Source organism: Paroedura picta, chromosome 5 (assembly GCF_049243985.1).
Source record: "Paroedura picta isolate Pp20150507F chromosome 5, Ppicta_v3.0, whole genome shotgun sequence".
Classification (NCBI taxonomy): Eukaryota; Metazoa; Chordata; class Lepidosauria; order Squamata; family Gekkonidae; genus Paroedura; species Paroedura picta.
In genome coordinates, this window is record NC_135373.1 from 115052104 (window position 1) to 115067729 (window position 15626).

The 15626-nt window shown below is 48.3% G+C and overlaps 1 protein-coding gene across 2 annotated transcripts; it reads left to right on the top strand.

Annotated features, from left to right (window-relative positions):
• The first annotated feature begins 1039 nt into the window (after positions 1-1039).
• Positions 1040-15011, top strand: SLC25A18 (solute carrier family 25 member 18). Of its 2 annotated transcripts, XM_077340102.1 has the most exons (11): positions 1040-1170; positions 5548-5736; positions 6591-6671; positions 6876-6998; positions 8044-8099; positions 9239-9329; positions 10616-10734; positions 12051-12225; positions 13127-13281; positions 14100-14175; positions 14655-15011. In XM_077340102.1, exons 3-11 carry the CDS (start codon positions 6652-6654, stop codon positions 14794-14796), a joined length of 957 nt encoding a protein of 318 aa, XP_077196217.1. In that variant the 5' UTR covers positions 1040-1170; positions 5548-5736; positions 6591-6651; the 3' UTR covers positions 14797-15011. The 2 variants fall into 2 exon arrangements, with proteins under 2 accessions (XP_077196217.1, XP_077196218.1); XM_077340103.1 differs by lacking the exon at positions 5548-5736 and having other exon boundaries at positions 1095-1170.
• The last annotated feature ends 615 nt before the right edge of the window (positions 15012-15626 follow it).

A 15626-nucleotide genomic window follows, 5' to 3' on the forward strand; every position in this document is an offset into this window, starting at 1 on the left:
AAGGCTGGCTGGCGTGGAGCAGGAATAGAGTTGACAACTTCCAGGTGGGGGCTGGAAATCTATCTCCAGGCTACATAAATTGTTCATAGCATCTATTCCACTTCTGAATAAAATGGTTGCTTTCAAAGCTGGAAGGCATGACATGATACCCTACTAAGGCACTCCCCCCTTCCCTTGATACCTAGCTGGTGCCATTCTACATGTAGTTTAAACCCATTCCTGTGCGTTCCACCCTCCGGCGGACAGGTTACTTTTAAGTGGGTAGCCGTGTTGGTCTGAAGCAGCAGAACAAATTCGGAGTCCAGGGGCATCTTTAAGACCAACCAAGTTTGATTCTAGCCGTGAGTTTTTGTGTGCACACCCACTTCCTCACCTGCAATGTCATGGACTGATTACGTCCATCCCATGGCATTGTATCCGAGGAAGTGTACATGCCCACGAAAGCTCATATACCTTGAATAAAACTTGGTCAGTCTTAAAGGTGCCACTGAACTCTCAGTTTGTTGCTGGAGGTTAGTGACAGCCTGCATATCACAGGGTTGAGTCTAAGAAGCACAGCGAGGTTTAAACTAGGAGTGAAATGTGAACTGTGGCCCTCAATCTATACAGCTCAGACCTTTTGGGCCCCAGTTAATAGTGACACAGCTTTGCTAGTAATGATTCAGCTGGCATTTGAGGAAGTGGGGCTCGCCTATGCTGGCTAAAAGGCAGGGCAGCATTTGTCTACAAACTTTTTTTTGATGGGGGGGTCCTTTTAGATATTTATTTATGTATTTATTATATTTCTATACCGCCACTTCCAGCACAGCTGGCTCATGGCAGTTCACAATTAACCATATCACAAAACATCCAACCATGAAGCATCCGAATCACATCTTAAAAACATTAACATAGGAGTGGAGATATGCATCATCTCCACCCATCTTTCTCCACCCACTAGAAGGCTTGGAGCACCTCTTTTGTCAGGAGTAAAGACTTCATGAGTAATAGGGAACAGTGTCCCCATCCCTTATGGTGTTGTTGTTGTTTTTAAATATCTGGGAATTTGTGCACTGTCCCTTAAACTGGGATTGGGCTTGTTAGCTGGAGGAATCCAGATGTGAGTCAGATGCTCAGCAAAATTGCAGGAGGGGAGGAAGGAAGGAACTGACAGCCTTGCATCTAAGGAAGGTAAGGTTCCCTTATTGACTTTTGCAACTTTACACCTTGATAGGCACATCTGTGTCTTGTCGGCAGACACGGACTCTTTTAAGACAGCCTCTGATTTCCTGCCGTGTTTCTGTATTGTCAGTTGTGGGACGCCCCAACTGCTTTGCAATTGCTTAGATTCCTAGTCTTTCAGGACGCCTCGCCCTACTGGAATGGGGATTTTTGTCATGACATCTGAGAGTGAAATTCATTTCTTGCTCGATACTAGGTGTTCCGTCCCATTACCAGTTTCTTTAGCAATACAACAGAACCTGTCTTAATCTAATCTCAGTTCTAGGGTGGCCAACTTGGAAATACAGGGAGAATTTGGGAGTGGAGCTGGGAATAGGCAGGATTTGGGGCAGGGAGGGACCTCAGTGGGATATAAAGCCATGGAGTCCACCCTCCAAAGCAGCCACTTTCTCCAGGGGAACTGATCTCTAATCGTCTGGAGACGAGCTGTAAGACTGGGAGATCTCCAGGGCCCACCTGGAGACTGGCATCCTTACTCAGTTCCCTGTGCAGGGGAGGGTGGAAAGTCCCATCAACTTGCAGCCAACTTAAGGTGACCCTGTGAGGTTCTCAAAGCAGGAGATGAATCAGGTGGTTTGCCATTGCCTGCCTCTGTGTAGAAACCCTGGCCTTCCTTGAAGGTCTCCCATCCAAGTACAAACTAGGGCCCACTCTGCCCCAGTTTTTTAAAAAAATACTTGAAAATATATACAAAATTAAGTCCCACCCAACCTGCCAAACCTGTCAAATCCTTCCAGGGCTGTCTGGAAACCCCAGGATTTCACAAAAGCCAGATTGGTATAGTGGTTAGAAGCGTGGACTTCTAATTGGGCGAGCCAGGTTTGATTCCCTGTTCCTCCTCCACATGCAACCAGCTGGGTGACCTTCTGCTGGTCACAGTCCTGATAAAGCTGTTCTGAATGAGCAGTTCTCTCAGAGCTCTCTCAGCCTCACCTCCCTCACAGGGTGTCTGTTGTGGGGAGGGGAAAGGGAGGGTGAATGTAAGCCGCTTTGAGACTCCTTCGGGTAGAGAAAGGTGGCATAGAAGAACCAACTCTTCTTCTTTTTACAAAACCTGATTGAGAAAGCCTGATATCAGCATACAAAAGATCCTACTGCAATATAAACAAAGCAAACAAGAGCAAAATTAGACAGGGTAGGTTCAGGACACCTCACTGCAAATTGTAGAAACTTTTCAACTGATTAAGGCAGGATTCTGGGAAGTCAGGAGGAACAGTGCCTTAAGTTCGCTATGCTGTTGTTCTCTTTTACAAAGCAGCGGGCTTAGGAATTTAGCTCAGATAGTGAAATAAAATGGACAATGAAAAAAAATGTGCAACTAATTCTATGTAGCGTCGTCTACAAGGACAAAACCTAGCTGAAAACGGGATATTTGGAAATCCCCCATATAACACAGCAGAAGGTAGAACATGAAAGCTCTACATTTTCCCAAGACAATTAGATGGGGATAGTATGCAGCTCAGGGCTGAGAACTTAGTGTGATTCTCAAGGTCATCGGAGAACGGCTATTTCTGGCTTTAGGGCCTCTTGTGGTGGAGAGTTGTAAGGCAGCCGATATGCAGTCTGAAAGCTCTGCCCATAAGGCTGGGAGTTCGATCCCATCAGCCGGCTCAAGGTTGAATCAGCCTTCCATCCTTCCGAGGTCGGTAAAATGAGTACCCAGCTTGCTGGGGAGTAAACAGTAATGACTGGGGAAGGCACTGGCAAACCACCCTGTATTGAGTCTGCCAAGAAAACACTAGAGGGCGTCACCTCAATGGTCAGACATTTCTGGCTTTATCTGTGAAGTTCTTACAGTTCAATGTCTAGCTAGTCTGCATTTTATTACACCAAATGCAGCCTTTCCAGAAAGCAAATACAAAAAATCCAAAGGGATTTGAATAGTTTATAATGCCGTAGAGTCCTTCTTCCGAACAGGTCATTTTCTCCAAGTGAACTGATCTCTGGAAACTTGAAACCGTGGGAGACCTCTGGCGACCATGATTGATGACCCAAGCCCCAACTTTGACACTGATAATAGTGTTTGAGTTGGATTTCCCATGGTCAAAGATTGGTCCACCCTCACTGGACATAAGTTCTTCCTCATGAATAGCAGAGGCAGGACAAATATAATCCAAACCCCAAAATAAGCAGTGGCAGGCACCCCGGGACCCACAGACCTTGTAGAGTGGGACTTTCTCACTATTCCCACCACTGGCAGACTCGGAACGGCAAAATAGTAACGTGGTGGTGGTGGTGGGGGGGGTTCTCCAGTGGAAGAGGGGAAAGACCAGCAGATTACCAATGCCTTCTCTTTCCAAGTCCCCTTAAATCTTTGGAACTGCAGGAGCTACCACTGTGTGGGTAAAAGCAGGATTAATATATGACTAGTGCGGTGCAGTGGTTAAAAGCAATGGACCCGAATCTGGAAAACCAGGTGCGATTCCCCACTCCTCCTCCACATGCAGCTGGCTGGGTGACCATGGGCCAGTTACAGTTCTCTCAGAGCTGTTCTCACAGAGCAGTTTTTTCTTAGAGCTTTCTCAGCCTCACCTATCTCACAGGGTGTCTGTTGGGAGGAAGGGAAGGAAAAGGTGTTTGTAAGCCACTTTGGAACTCCTTTGAGTAGTGAAAAGCGAGGTATAAAAAGCGCCCCTTCTAATTCCTTATTCCATTAATAGAGTTAACAGTGAATTCTACTTGTACAACTTGTACTTTCTTCATTTTGTAGGCATCTGTAGATGCTTGGGGGAGAGATTGGTGACCACGCATCACAGCTGCCAATGACAAAACTAGCAGGCAAAAATGTATAATGCTTCCTTTTCACTTGATTCACTGGGCTGAGATGATCTCAACCAGGGTTTCATGAAACCCTGGGGTTTCTTGGCAGCCCTGGAAAGGTTTCCTGAATGGCTGGGAGTTTATTAATTGTTGTGATATATTTTTTTAATTTTGTTAAACGTTTATTGGGTGATATGACAAAGCAATGAGCCTCTTGTGGCGCAGAGTGGTAAGGCAGCAGAAATGCAGTCTGAAAGCTCTGCCCATGGGGCTGGGAGTTCAATCCCAGCAGCCGGCTCAAGGTCGACTCAGCCTTCCATCCTTCCGAGGTCGGTAAAATGAGTACCCAGCTTGCTGGGGGGTAAACGGTAATGACTGGGGAAGGCACTGGCAAACCACCCCGTATTGAGTCTGCCATGAAAACACTAGAGGGCGTCACCCCAAGGGTCAGACATGACCCGGTGCTTGCACAGGGGATACCTTTACCTTTACGACAAAACAGCCAGTGATGGGCCTGGAGGGGGTGGGAAGGGGAGGGGCCCCGGATGGGCGTGTCCACAGCTCTGCTTCCCAACCATATTCTGCATGATTCTGCAACTTCCAGGGGTTCTTAAAGCCCGAGGAATGTTTCAGGGGGTTCTCAACAGTCAACGGATCTCCCTTTAGATCAATTAATGGTGTTTTAGCGTTGAATTCTGGGATGCATCACTTTGGCGATCTAAAGGCCGAATAGCACAGCCCACAGCAAGCCGTGTAGTTTCAAATACCGTTATCCCTTCCAATAATAACCTCCTGCAACATTTTGTAAGACCACCGAGGTATGAATGTGACAAACTGCAAAGCCACAAGTTGGACACCCCGCCAGACAGAGCTTTCATGCCATCTGCAGTATTTAAATAACGTGAACCAGTTCTGTATGATTCATTGCTCAAGTATGACTCATTGGCCTTGCAGGATTGTTGGCGTGGCTTCAATTTCGGCATGGCGGGGCAAAAAAACAGGTTGCATAATAGCTGAACGATGGTCCGTAAATATACACAGCCTTTTGTTTAAGGATAGCTAATGCGGCATGGGAGGCATGCCCAACCCTTTCAAAGCTATGAAAATATTGTGAGCATGTACAGACTTCCTTGCTTTTTACACTACTGCTCCAGAACGGCAGAAGCCTTAAACCAAATTGATCCAAATTGATCCTTGATCCATCCAGGACCTATGAAAAGGTAAAGGTATCCCCTGTGCAAGCACCGGGTCATGTCTGACCCTCAGGGTGACGCCCTCTAGCGTTTTCATGGCAGACTCAATACAGGGTGGTTTGCCAGTGCCTTCCCCAGTCATTACCGTTTACCCCCCAGCAAGCTGGGTACTCATTTTACCGACCTTGGAAGGATGGAAGGCTGAGTCAACCTTGAGCCGGCTGCTGGGATCGAACTCCCAGCCTCATGGGCAGACAGCTTCAGACAGCATTTCTGCTGCCTTACCACCCTGCGCCACAAGAGGCTCTTAACAGGACCTATGTATATATGAAATATATGAAATGTATAAGAATACTTTTCTCTGTTCATCCAGGCCTCAGCTTCTTCACAACACATTTCTTTGATCAAATCTCTCCTGGATCACCACAATCTCACTTTTGTGTACCTTCATCCATCAATTAACCCTCCTTGTGACAAGGCTGTTATCAGTTCATTGATACAGGGATTTGCTTGTTGTCCTTGGCAGCTTCTTCATTCATCTTCAGATCCCTGAATTCTGTAGGTAGGTCATGTAAACTGGAATGCCTGGAGTCAAGGTGTTAAGTCTTCTGTCTACGCAGAAGGTGGGATGTGTACCGACATCCTCTTCCTTTCCTATCCTTGGTCCTCTAGGTTCAGACTGGTGGGTGTTTGCACAGGGCCCTATTTTCAACCCACTGACTCAAAAGCTCCCTAAATGCTTTTATTTGGAATAAAGTTCCTTCTCTGTGGCTCAGATTAGTTCTTAGAATGGGTCTGGGTAGGGACGCCGGTCCCCAGGTGGGCCCTGGCGATCTCCTGGAATGACAGCTCGTGCCTTGAATAAATCTTTGTGGGTCTTAAAAGATGCCACTGGACTCTGATTTTCTTTTTTTGTTGCTGCTTCAGACCATCACGGCTACCCACTTGAATAAGCTCCACTCCAGGCGACAGATATCAGTTCCCCTGGAGAAAATGGCCATGTTAACAGGTGGACCCTAAGGCATTATACCCCCCTCCATATCTCTAGGGATTTCCCAACCTGCAGGCCTATCCAAAGCCTCACCTGTGTTTGGGATGAAGAGCCTGTGCTGAACAGGGACTTCAAGAGGTCTACTCAAGGGATAAGAGACTTCTACAAGGGTTGGTTCTCTAGGATAGGCGAAGGGCAATGCTGGTGTCAAATAGGAACAGAGCCCCAGGGATCTTGGGACCTGTGCAGGCTGTGCAGGCTGAAGAACACAAGGAACTGGATGGATATTTGGAGTCTGGGCCGAGGGTTTGTCAGCTCCGCATTGGGAAACACCTGGATATTTGGGAGTCGGAGTCTGGTAGGGTTGGAAACCTCTGGTGACACCTGGTGATCCCTGGCTACTACAATTGATTTGTTTCCCCCAGCTGGGAAGGAGTCAGACGAAGTTGCCTGGGTCAGCAGCTGCCAAGAAGCATCAGGGGAACGATGAAGGACAAAAAGATCAGGTCAGTGAAACCTTTTATTGCTACCCCCCTTTTTTTTTTTTTTACTGTGCCCACCACTTGGTGTCAGAAATCCAGTGGTGGCTGCAGGCTCAAAAAGGCCTGTTCTAAAATATCTGTTTTTCTCCTCTTGTCCTGTTTTTGATCAGTTCTCTGTGAGATAAAACTTGTTGTGTGTACTCTAACACTTCTCCATCTCCTTTCCAGCCTTCCAGCAAAATTAATCAACGGAGGGATAGCTGGGCTGGTGGGAGTGACCTGTGTCTTTCCCATCGATTTAACCAAAACACGTCTTCAGAACCAGCAAGGACAAGGAGTCTACACTGGAATGTACGTACTCTGCAGGTGTGGCCGGCCATTAGGCTTGGAGCTCAGTGCCTTCTGGTTATGAATCTTTGGGGGAACGGCTGCAGTGGTCCTCACTTCCCTATTCTACCCCCTCCACTTGTTCACTTACATCAAGGGTGGGTGAACTGTGGCTCTCCAGATGTCCATGGACTACAATTCCCATGAGCCCCTGCCAGCAAACTCTGGCAGGGGCTCATGGGAATTGTAGTCCACGAACATCTGGAGGACCACAGGTTGACTACCCCTGCTGTAGCACTTTAAGACCAAGAGAAGTATAGTGTCCAGCTTGCCAAAGTGATGGTACCGCTTTACTCTGCTCTGGAGAGCCTGGAGTATTGTCTCTGATCTCACCTGGAGTATTGTGTTCAGTTTTGGGCACCACAATTGAAGAAGAATGTAGACAAACTGGAGCGAGTCCAGAGAAGGGCAACAAAGATGCTGAGGGGTTTGGAGACCAAGACATATGAGGAAAGGTTGGGGGAGCTTGGTCTGTTTATTAATTGTTGGTCTGTTTAGCCTGGAGAAGAGACGACTGAGAGGGTATCTGATAACCATCTTCAAGTATTTAAAAGGCTGCCATATAGGATGGAGCAGAGTTGTTCTCTTGTGCCCCGGAAGGATGGACCAGAACCAATGGGATGAAATTAATTCTGAAGAAATTCCATCTAAACACCCGGAAGAAATTCCTCACAGTTAGAGCGGTTCCTCAGCGGAACTGGCTTCCTCGGGAGGTGGTGGGTTATCCTGATTTGGAAGTTTTTAAGCAGAGGCTGGAGAGCCATCTGACAAATGCTGTTTCTGTGACCTTAGGCAGATTGTAAGGGGGTGGGCAGAAGGGATTGTGTCTCAGCTTGGCTCTTGTTGCCCTTTCTTGCATGGTCAGAGAAATGCCCATCAGTACTTTGGGGTCAGGAGGTGAATTTCCTCCAGGCCAGACTGACCAGGGATTCTGGGTTAGTTTTTTTTGCGGGGGGGGGGGAGCATAATCTGGACATCTTTTGGCTTACTTGTGTTCTCCTTATTCCAGGCGGGATTGTTTGGTGAAGACCATTCGCTCAGAAGGGTTCTTCGGCATGTATCGTGGTAAGTTATAAAAAAAGACGGATCTTCTTTTATTACTGAATTGCAGTTGTGCAAGGCCATAGAGTCAGCATTTGGGCTTGAATTATCCTGTTTAGTCCACATGCTCCAGAGGGGCAAGCATACATTATAGAGTATGCATGTTGGGTATGACGTCTTTACCCTGCATAACTGTCAGACTTAACTTATAGGTTTCCCGCAATCCCTGCACACCTGGTGCCAGAATTAGCTTGGTGTAGGGGTTAAGAGCGGCGTCTTCCAATCTGGCGAGCTGGGTTTGATTCCCTGGGTTTGATTCCCTGCTCCTCCACATGCAGCCAGCTGGGTGACCTTGGGGTAGTCACAGTCTAGATAGTGCTGTTCTCACAGAGCAGTCTTGTCAGAGCTCTCTCCGCCCCACCTACCTCACAAGGTGTCTGTTGTCAGAGAGCCAGTTTGGTGTAGTGGTTAGGAGCGCGGACTTTTAATCTGGCATGCCAGGTTCGATTCTGCGCTCCCCCACATGCAACCAGCTGGGTGACCTTGGGCTCACCACGGCACTGATAAAACTGTTCTGACTGGGCAGTGATATCAGCGCTCTCTCAGCCTCACCCACCCCACAGGGTGTCTGTTGTGGGGAGAGGAATGGGAAGGCGACTGTAAGCCGCTTTGAGCCTCCTTCGGGTAGGGAAAAGTGGCATATAAGAACCAACTCCTTCCTCCTTCCCTTCCTTGTCAGGAGAGGAAGGGAAGGTGATTGTAAGCCACTTTGTGACCCCTGGTAGAAAAAAACGGGGTATAAAAAACATCCTCCTTCTATGTTCCTCTTCTGAGTTCTTCTTCCAAGTTCTTCTTCTACTGCAGTGTGCATGGAGAGGGGACTTCATGCCTTCACATCCTTGCAGTTTTCCCAACCCAAATCAGTCTTGGGGCAGGTACTGTTTGGCCCACTGAGGAAACCCACACGTTCCCTGCAATTCATCTCCTTTTATGCCCATTGCAAGGCTGATTTTAAGGGCCATGTAATCTCTCTGTCCTTGGGTCAAGTAGCAGTTAGTTACATTTGCAGGATTAGGTGCATCCAAAACATATATCTTACAAGAGGGAAAACACGTTCGTTTACTCCAAAGCAAATCGTTCTGACTTTCCCCATCTTCACACAGGAGCTGCTGTAAATCTAACCTTGGTCACTCCTGAAAAAGCAATCAAGTTGGCAGCCAATGATTTCTTCCGACAGTTGCTCACCCAGGATGGGTACGGTGAAAAGGGCGCGTGCTTGTTTTTGTGGCACTCAAAACCTTTCCTTTGTATCTGTGTCCTTCACTCTGAAGATACGACACATATATACCTGCCTTAAATTTTCTATGCGCTTGTCTGACTTTGTGAGTGAGCGATATCTAGCACTTATCCCTCAGTGTAAGGTACTATTTGCTTACACGTGGCTGAAGCTTGATATGGGTATGGTGTTTATTCTAAAAAGGGAGGGGGGTGCATGTACATAACTGTACACTCATGTGCATACATATCTGCATAGACATCATCTGTGTGGGGCCAAGGAGGAATAATATCTATTTATGAAATGCTAACAAAATTTGTGGCAGGGGATGAGCTTTCAGTTGGGCTTTACGGTGCTACTGAGCAGTGCCCCAAATTTTGTTAGTCTTTAAGGTGCTCTTGCTCTTTTCTGCTGCTACAGACAGACTAACACGGCAACTCATCTTGATCTTTTTCTGGAATGGTGTAACTAGACAGGAATAGAGTCATGAGTTTTCAGCTTCAGCCTGGCCCTTTAAGACTCTCTCTTCCCTCTGCCATTTAAGCCCCCCTGAATGGATGTTTGCATACACAGGAAGAACTTATATACCAAGATGCTAGGAATACTATTATGTCTGACTAACTGTTCTTCACCTGAAGGCAAACAAGGGGGAAGTGTGCTCAAAGGCACAGGAAGTCTCCTCTTGAACTAATCAGGACAAAAAAGAGTTTATTTGAAAAATACCAGGAACTAATCAGGACTAAGAGCCTCTTGTGGCGCAGAGTGGTAAGGCAGCAGATATGCAGTCTGAAAGCTTTGCCCATGAGGCTGGGAGTTCGATCCCAGCAGCCGGCTCAAGGTTGACTCAGCTTTCCATCCTTCCGAGGTGGGTAAAATGAGTACCCAGCTTGCTGGGGGGTAAACGGCAATGACTGGGGAAGGCACTGGAAAACCACCCCATATTGAGTCTGCCATGAAAACGCTGGAGGACGTCACCCCAAGGGTCAGACATGACCCGGTGCTTGCACAGGGGATACCTTTACCTTTACCTTTAATCAGGACAAAAAAGAGTTTATTTGAAAAATACCAGGAAGTTCCTAGTCTAAATATACCAAATACACATCTCCTCTGACGCCCCCTGTAGGATTCTCTTCATATATGCCGTTGAGTTATACAGACTGCAAAATCTTGCATAGTCCAATGCTGGCAACCATCAAACTAACTGATTTGTGAATCAATTTGGATCATCCTGCCAAATCTTGTGTATCTGTGCCATTCTCAACAGAAAAGAGTTGACCTTGGTGAGGGAGATGCTGGCTGGGTGTGGAGCTGGGACTTGCCAGGTGGTGGTCACGTCCCCGATGGAAATGTTGAAAATTCAGCTCCAGGATGCTGGACGGCTAGGTGAGTGAGATCCCCTTGGGGGGACAATGACAGTCCTCCGGTTGCTTTACTTCCTACCGGGAAACCTTCTGCTGTTGGGGGCTGGCAGACTGTAGTGCAGGGGAGGCCAAACTGTGGCTCTCCAGATGTCTATAGACTACAATTCCCATGAGCCCCTGCCAGCAGCATGGCCTACACAGCATAGTGGCAGAGTGCTGAGAGAACAAGCTGTGATTTGGGAGGTCTCCCAATAGTGAAGACAGGCTTCATTGGAACCAAAAGGGAAACAGGCTGCTGGTGATTAATATGATAAGGGTGGGAGGGCAGCTTTTGAATTAATCCAGTCCAAAGGGATGATGGCATAATTCCGGGTAATATTGATAGGAACATAATAGAAGTTGAGAGTGAGGGTAGGATGGCAACCAAGGGCCATTTGTGGCGACTAAGGGGCCGAGGTAGGAGAGGGTTCCTGGAGAGGGAAACACATTATAGGAGTCTATATCTCAATCCTAGAAGTCTCTAAGCTGAGATTCCAATAACTCAGAATTAACTCCCCAATGAAAGCAATATGGGTGGAAATATTGGGTCCTAAGGGTGACTTAAAAGTAGGAGTGCCCTTGAGGCTGATCTAGAAATGAAAAGGGAAATAAGGAAGGTGACTAAAGCAAATGAATGCTGTTATACTGGGAGGCTTCAACTACCCTCACATTGACTGAGTGCTTGAGTAATTCTTATACTAATAATTCTTATACTACAGCCACATGTGTTGGCTATGACACAGCTTCAAGAGGGGACTGGATACATATATGGAGCAGAGGTCCATCAGTAGCTATTAGCCACAGGGTATACATGGAACAGTATGTCTGGGGAAGTGATGCTTGGTATTCTTGTTGCTTGAGGGTCAACAGTGGGAGGGCTTCTGGAGTTCTGGCCCCATTGGTGGACCTCATGATGACACCTGGGTTTTGGCCACTGTGTGAGACAGAGTGTTGGACTGGATGGGCCATTGTCCTGATCCGACATGACTTCTCTTATTTTCTTATGCTGTAGAAGTGAGATTCCTAGACATCATAAATGGCTTCACACTGGAATGGTTGGTCACAGAGCCAAGCAGAAAGGTAGTGAGCAGTTTAGAGGTTGATACGCCAATTGCAACGGAGATCACAATGCTATTAAGCTCAGCCTTCAGTTCAATGGAAAGTTACTCTTGAAGTCTAAACATATAACATTTAATGTCAAAACAGAGAACCTTACAACAATGGAGCCATTTAGTGGCTGTGGGAAGTTGGGCATGCATGAGAAGAATGATGGAGCATTGTTGCTGCTTTGTCTTTCAGCGGCTCATCAGCAGAAGGCGTTGAGTCAGGATGGTCCAGCTGCCCCCACCTCCCACCACGCTTCTGGGTCCACGGCAGCCTCCAAACGGCCCTCGGCCACTTTGATTGCCAGAGACCTCCTGCGAACCCAGGGACTAGCAGGCCTGTATAAAGGGCTAGGGGCCACCCTGCTCAGGTGAAAAGCGGGTGGGAGTTCTCCTTCCTTATGTTCTTATACCGGGTGACAAGTCCTGGTAGGTTCAAGAAACTGCGGAGGGGTAGGGTGCTTAACGCTTGGACTGTGGAGCCTGCGGGACGTATGCTGCACTGTAGGACTTTGCCTCCACCATGCATGGAGTCCTTCTCCACACACACCCTCTTCATGTCCTAGAAGGGATTGTGTCATCTTCAGCAGGGGTAGTCAACGTGTGGTCCTCCAGATGTTCATGGACTACAATTCCTATGGGCCCCTGCCAGCTCATGGGAATTGTAGTTGAACATCTGGAGGACCACACGTTGACTACCCCTGATCTTCAGGATGGAAGTTCCCTGTCTTCTGAATGCTTGGTTGGACACGGAGCCCCTTCCCCTTGCATTCCCTTGTGCATGAAGTCTTCTCTGTCCATTTCCGGGTGGAGGGCAGTCCCATGCTTCTCTCTGTGCTGCACAGCCTCTCTAGATATCAGCGTCGGTGGGGGAAAGCAGAAAAGAGTGAAGGTCCAGTAACACCTTAAAGACTAACCAGATTTGTGGCAGGGTCTGAGCTTTGGTGAGTCATGGCTCATTTCTTCTGAAGAAGGGAGCAGGGACTCACAAAAGCTGGGAGCCTGCCTCAAACGTGGTTAGTCTTTAAGGTGCTACCGGAGTCCGTCTTGCCCTTTTCTGCTGCTACAGGCAGACTGACACGGCAACCCATCTTGTCCGGTCTTTTTGAGGAAAAGCTCAGTGCCCCTTTGATGATGCCTGGAACTTTGGCTTGGGGGGGGGGGGGGTGTGGCAATCTATGGCCCCGGCTCAGTTAAAGTTCAATCTGTGGCAGGAAGGCATTTCGTACGACTGTCGTGTTTACTAAGAAGTTCCTCTTCTGCTCTCAACAGGGATGTCCCTTTTTCCATCATATATTTCCCACTCTTTGCCAACATCAACAAGCTGGGCCAGAAGCATGGCGAAGAAAAAGCGTCCTTCTTGCACTCCTTCCTGTCCGGCTGTGTGGCAGGATCCGTGGCTGCCATGGCAGTGACCCCACTGGATGGTAATCAGACCGTGCAGCTGCCCTCTTGTGGAACTTTGATGGCCACAGTACCACTAGTTCAAGGAAAGCCTCCTCAAAGCCTGAATGGCCCAGGCTGGCCAGATCTTGTTGGATCTCAGAAGCTAAGCCAGTTTGGGGTAGTGGTTAGGAGTGCAGACTTCTAATCTGGCATGCCGGGTGTGATTCCCTGCTCCCCCACATGCAGCCAGCTGGATGACCTTGGGCTCACCACAGCACTGATAACGCTGTTCTGACCAAGCAGTGATATCAGGGCTCTTTCAGCCTCACCCACCTCACAGGGTGTCTGTTGTGGGGAGAGGAAAGGGAAGGCGATTATAAGCCGCTTTGAGGCTCCTTCGGGTAGAGAAAAGCGGCCTATAGGAACCAACTCTTCTTCTCCTCCTTATAAACAGGGTCAGGCCTGGTCAGTACTTGGATGGGAGACCACCAGGGATGAATTCTGACACCCCCCCTCCCCAAATGATCTTGCAAAGGGGGCTGGACAAACTCTTGGAGGGTAGATCCAACCTAGGCAATCTGTCATGGTAACGACAAGGAACCTCCATGTTCAGAATCTGACCAGCCCAGAATACCGCTGCCAGGAGGCAGCTCTGGAACAAGGCCTTGGCCTCCCAGCCCTCCCCTCTCACAAATCGTGTGGAAGAGGATGCTGCACTGGAAGGACCACCGGCCTGACCCAGCAGGGCTTTTCTTAAAACTAAACACTTCAAAACTCGCTCTGCAGCATTTTTTCATAAGAAAACTGAATTCCGTGAAGCGGATTGGGTTGCATATAACCGAGCTGTCCCTTGTTTCAGTTCTGAAAACCCGCATTCAAACCCTCCAGAAAGGCCTCGGAGAAGACACCTATAACGGGATCATCGACTGCGCCAGGTAAGTCGAACCGATGGACGGTTTTAATGAAATGCTTTGATGAAACTGCTCAGTCCTAAAATTAGGAGGAAGAAATCAGAACCAGGCTTACCAGGGGAGCATCGGTGTTTTCGTGCTGAGGTACTCCTCCTTGAACCTGGGTGCACTGATTTGAGCCACAGCTCAACAACACCCTGTGCATAACAGGCACTTTATTGTCTGTGGGAACTGCTATTGCAAGAGCAGTGTTCCCCCTCCCCTGCTCCAAATACCTTTTGCTTGCAAACAATAATGCCGTGGTCACCTCCCACCTCTGCCAGGGGGAGGAGAAAGTGGGAGGAGCTGGAGAGAAAGTCTGTCCATGCCTGGGGGAGGGAGAAAGGGTTAGGGCTGCATTGCCCTCTGAAAATGGGCTTGGGCATTTAAGTTGCGTGTCTTGTGGATGTTCGGTAGAACTGTTCAGGCGGTGCTAGCTTCACCAACCCTTCTTTCACCTGCAGGAAGATCTGGATTCACGAGGGCCCGGCTGCCTTCATGAAAGGGGCCGGCTGCCGCGCGCTGGTGATCGCTCCCCTGTTTGGCATAGCTCAAGGGGTCTATTTCATTGGCATCGGAGAATACATTTTGGGGGCTTTTCAGTAGTGCCCCCTCCGGCTGAGCTGACCCCCGAAACGGGCTGTTTCTGAGGAAGCATCTTCATCACCCCCTTTCCTTTCAGGGTGTGTCATGAACATATTATCTGCAGCCTTTTGTCTCACCCTCCATGCTCCTTATGTAGTGGGCAGCTTCGTTTGGCAGAGCCCCGAGGGCAAGCAGCCATGGACTGTCAACATGTGTCAAGAAAAGGTCTCCCCCCCCCCCCCCAAAAAAAACCAGCCAGCTTTGACGCGCCAAAGTTTTGGTTCTGACGGTCCAGGAGAGACACTTATTCTTCACTGCTACGTCCCTTGAACAAACAAGTAGGAGACTTGTACCCTCCAGCGGCCTCCCAACAGAAAATTAAATCAATTCTGCAAAGCTATTACAGTACTACAGATGGGGGAACCTCTTTTATCAGCATCCTTAACTCCTGGAATATGATAAGCAGAAGCTTAGTATTCTTTCCTGGGGAGGGGAGGGAGGCTCTTCCTGTGCTTAAACAGGTGAAACGAGAGGGGAGGCCTGCAAGGGGAACAATCACAATTTCTGATGTTTTCCAATAAAGCTTTACAGTGTATGATTCCTTTGTACCTCGTTCAGCTTTACAGTGTAACAAGGTGCTGATCTCTAGCTCGCCTTATGACTTTGCAACATGAGCACAAGTGAACTTGCAGCTGGGGGTGTGTGTATGCAATCACAGAGTAGCCTGCTGTTTCACGAGTCTGCTGGGGATGCAGGCTCGGCATGGTGGATGCAATCACAGAATAGCCACTGCTGCATGTATAAAAACGGGCACCGGTAATCCAATCCCCAACAGCCAATCAGAAACGTTG

Excerpts from the sequence above, each read along its gene's own strand:
- SLC25A18 (XM_077340102.1), top strand. The coding sequence starts at position 6,652 with ATGAAGGACAAAAAGATCAG. Across the intron at positions 6,999-8,043 it reads CAAGGAGTCTACACTGGAAT|GCGGGATTGTTTGGTGAAGA; the intron begins GTACGTACTCTG and ends TCCTTATTCCAG. Across the intron at positions 12,226-13,126 it reads CTAGGGGCCACCCTGCTCAG|GGATGTCCCTTTTTCCATCA; the intron begins GTGAAAAGCGGG and ends TGCTCTCAACAG.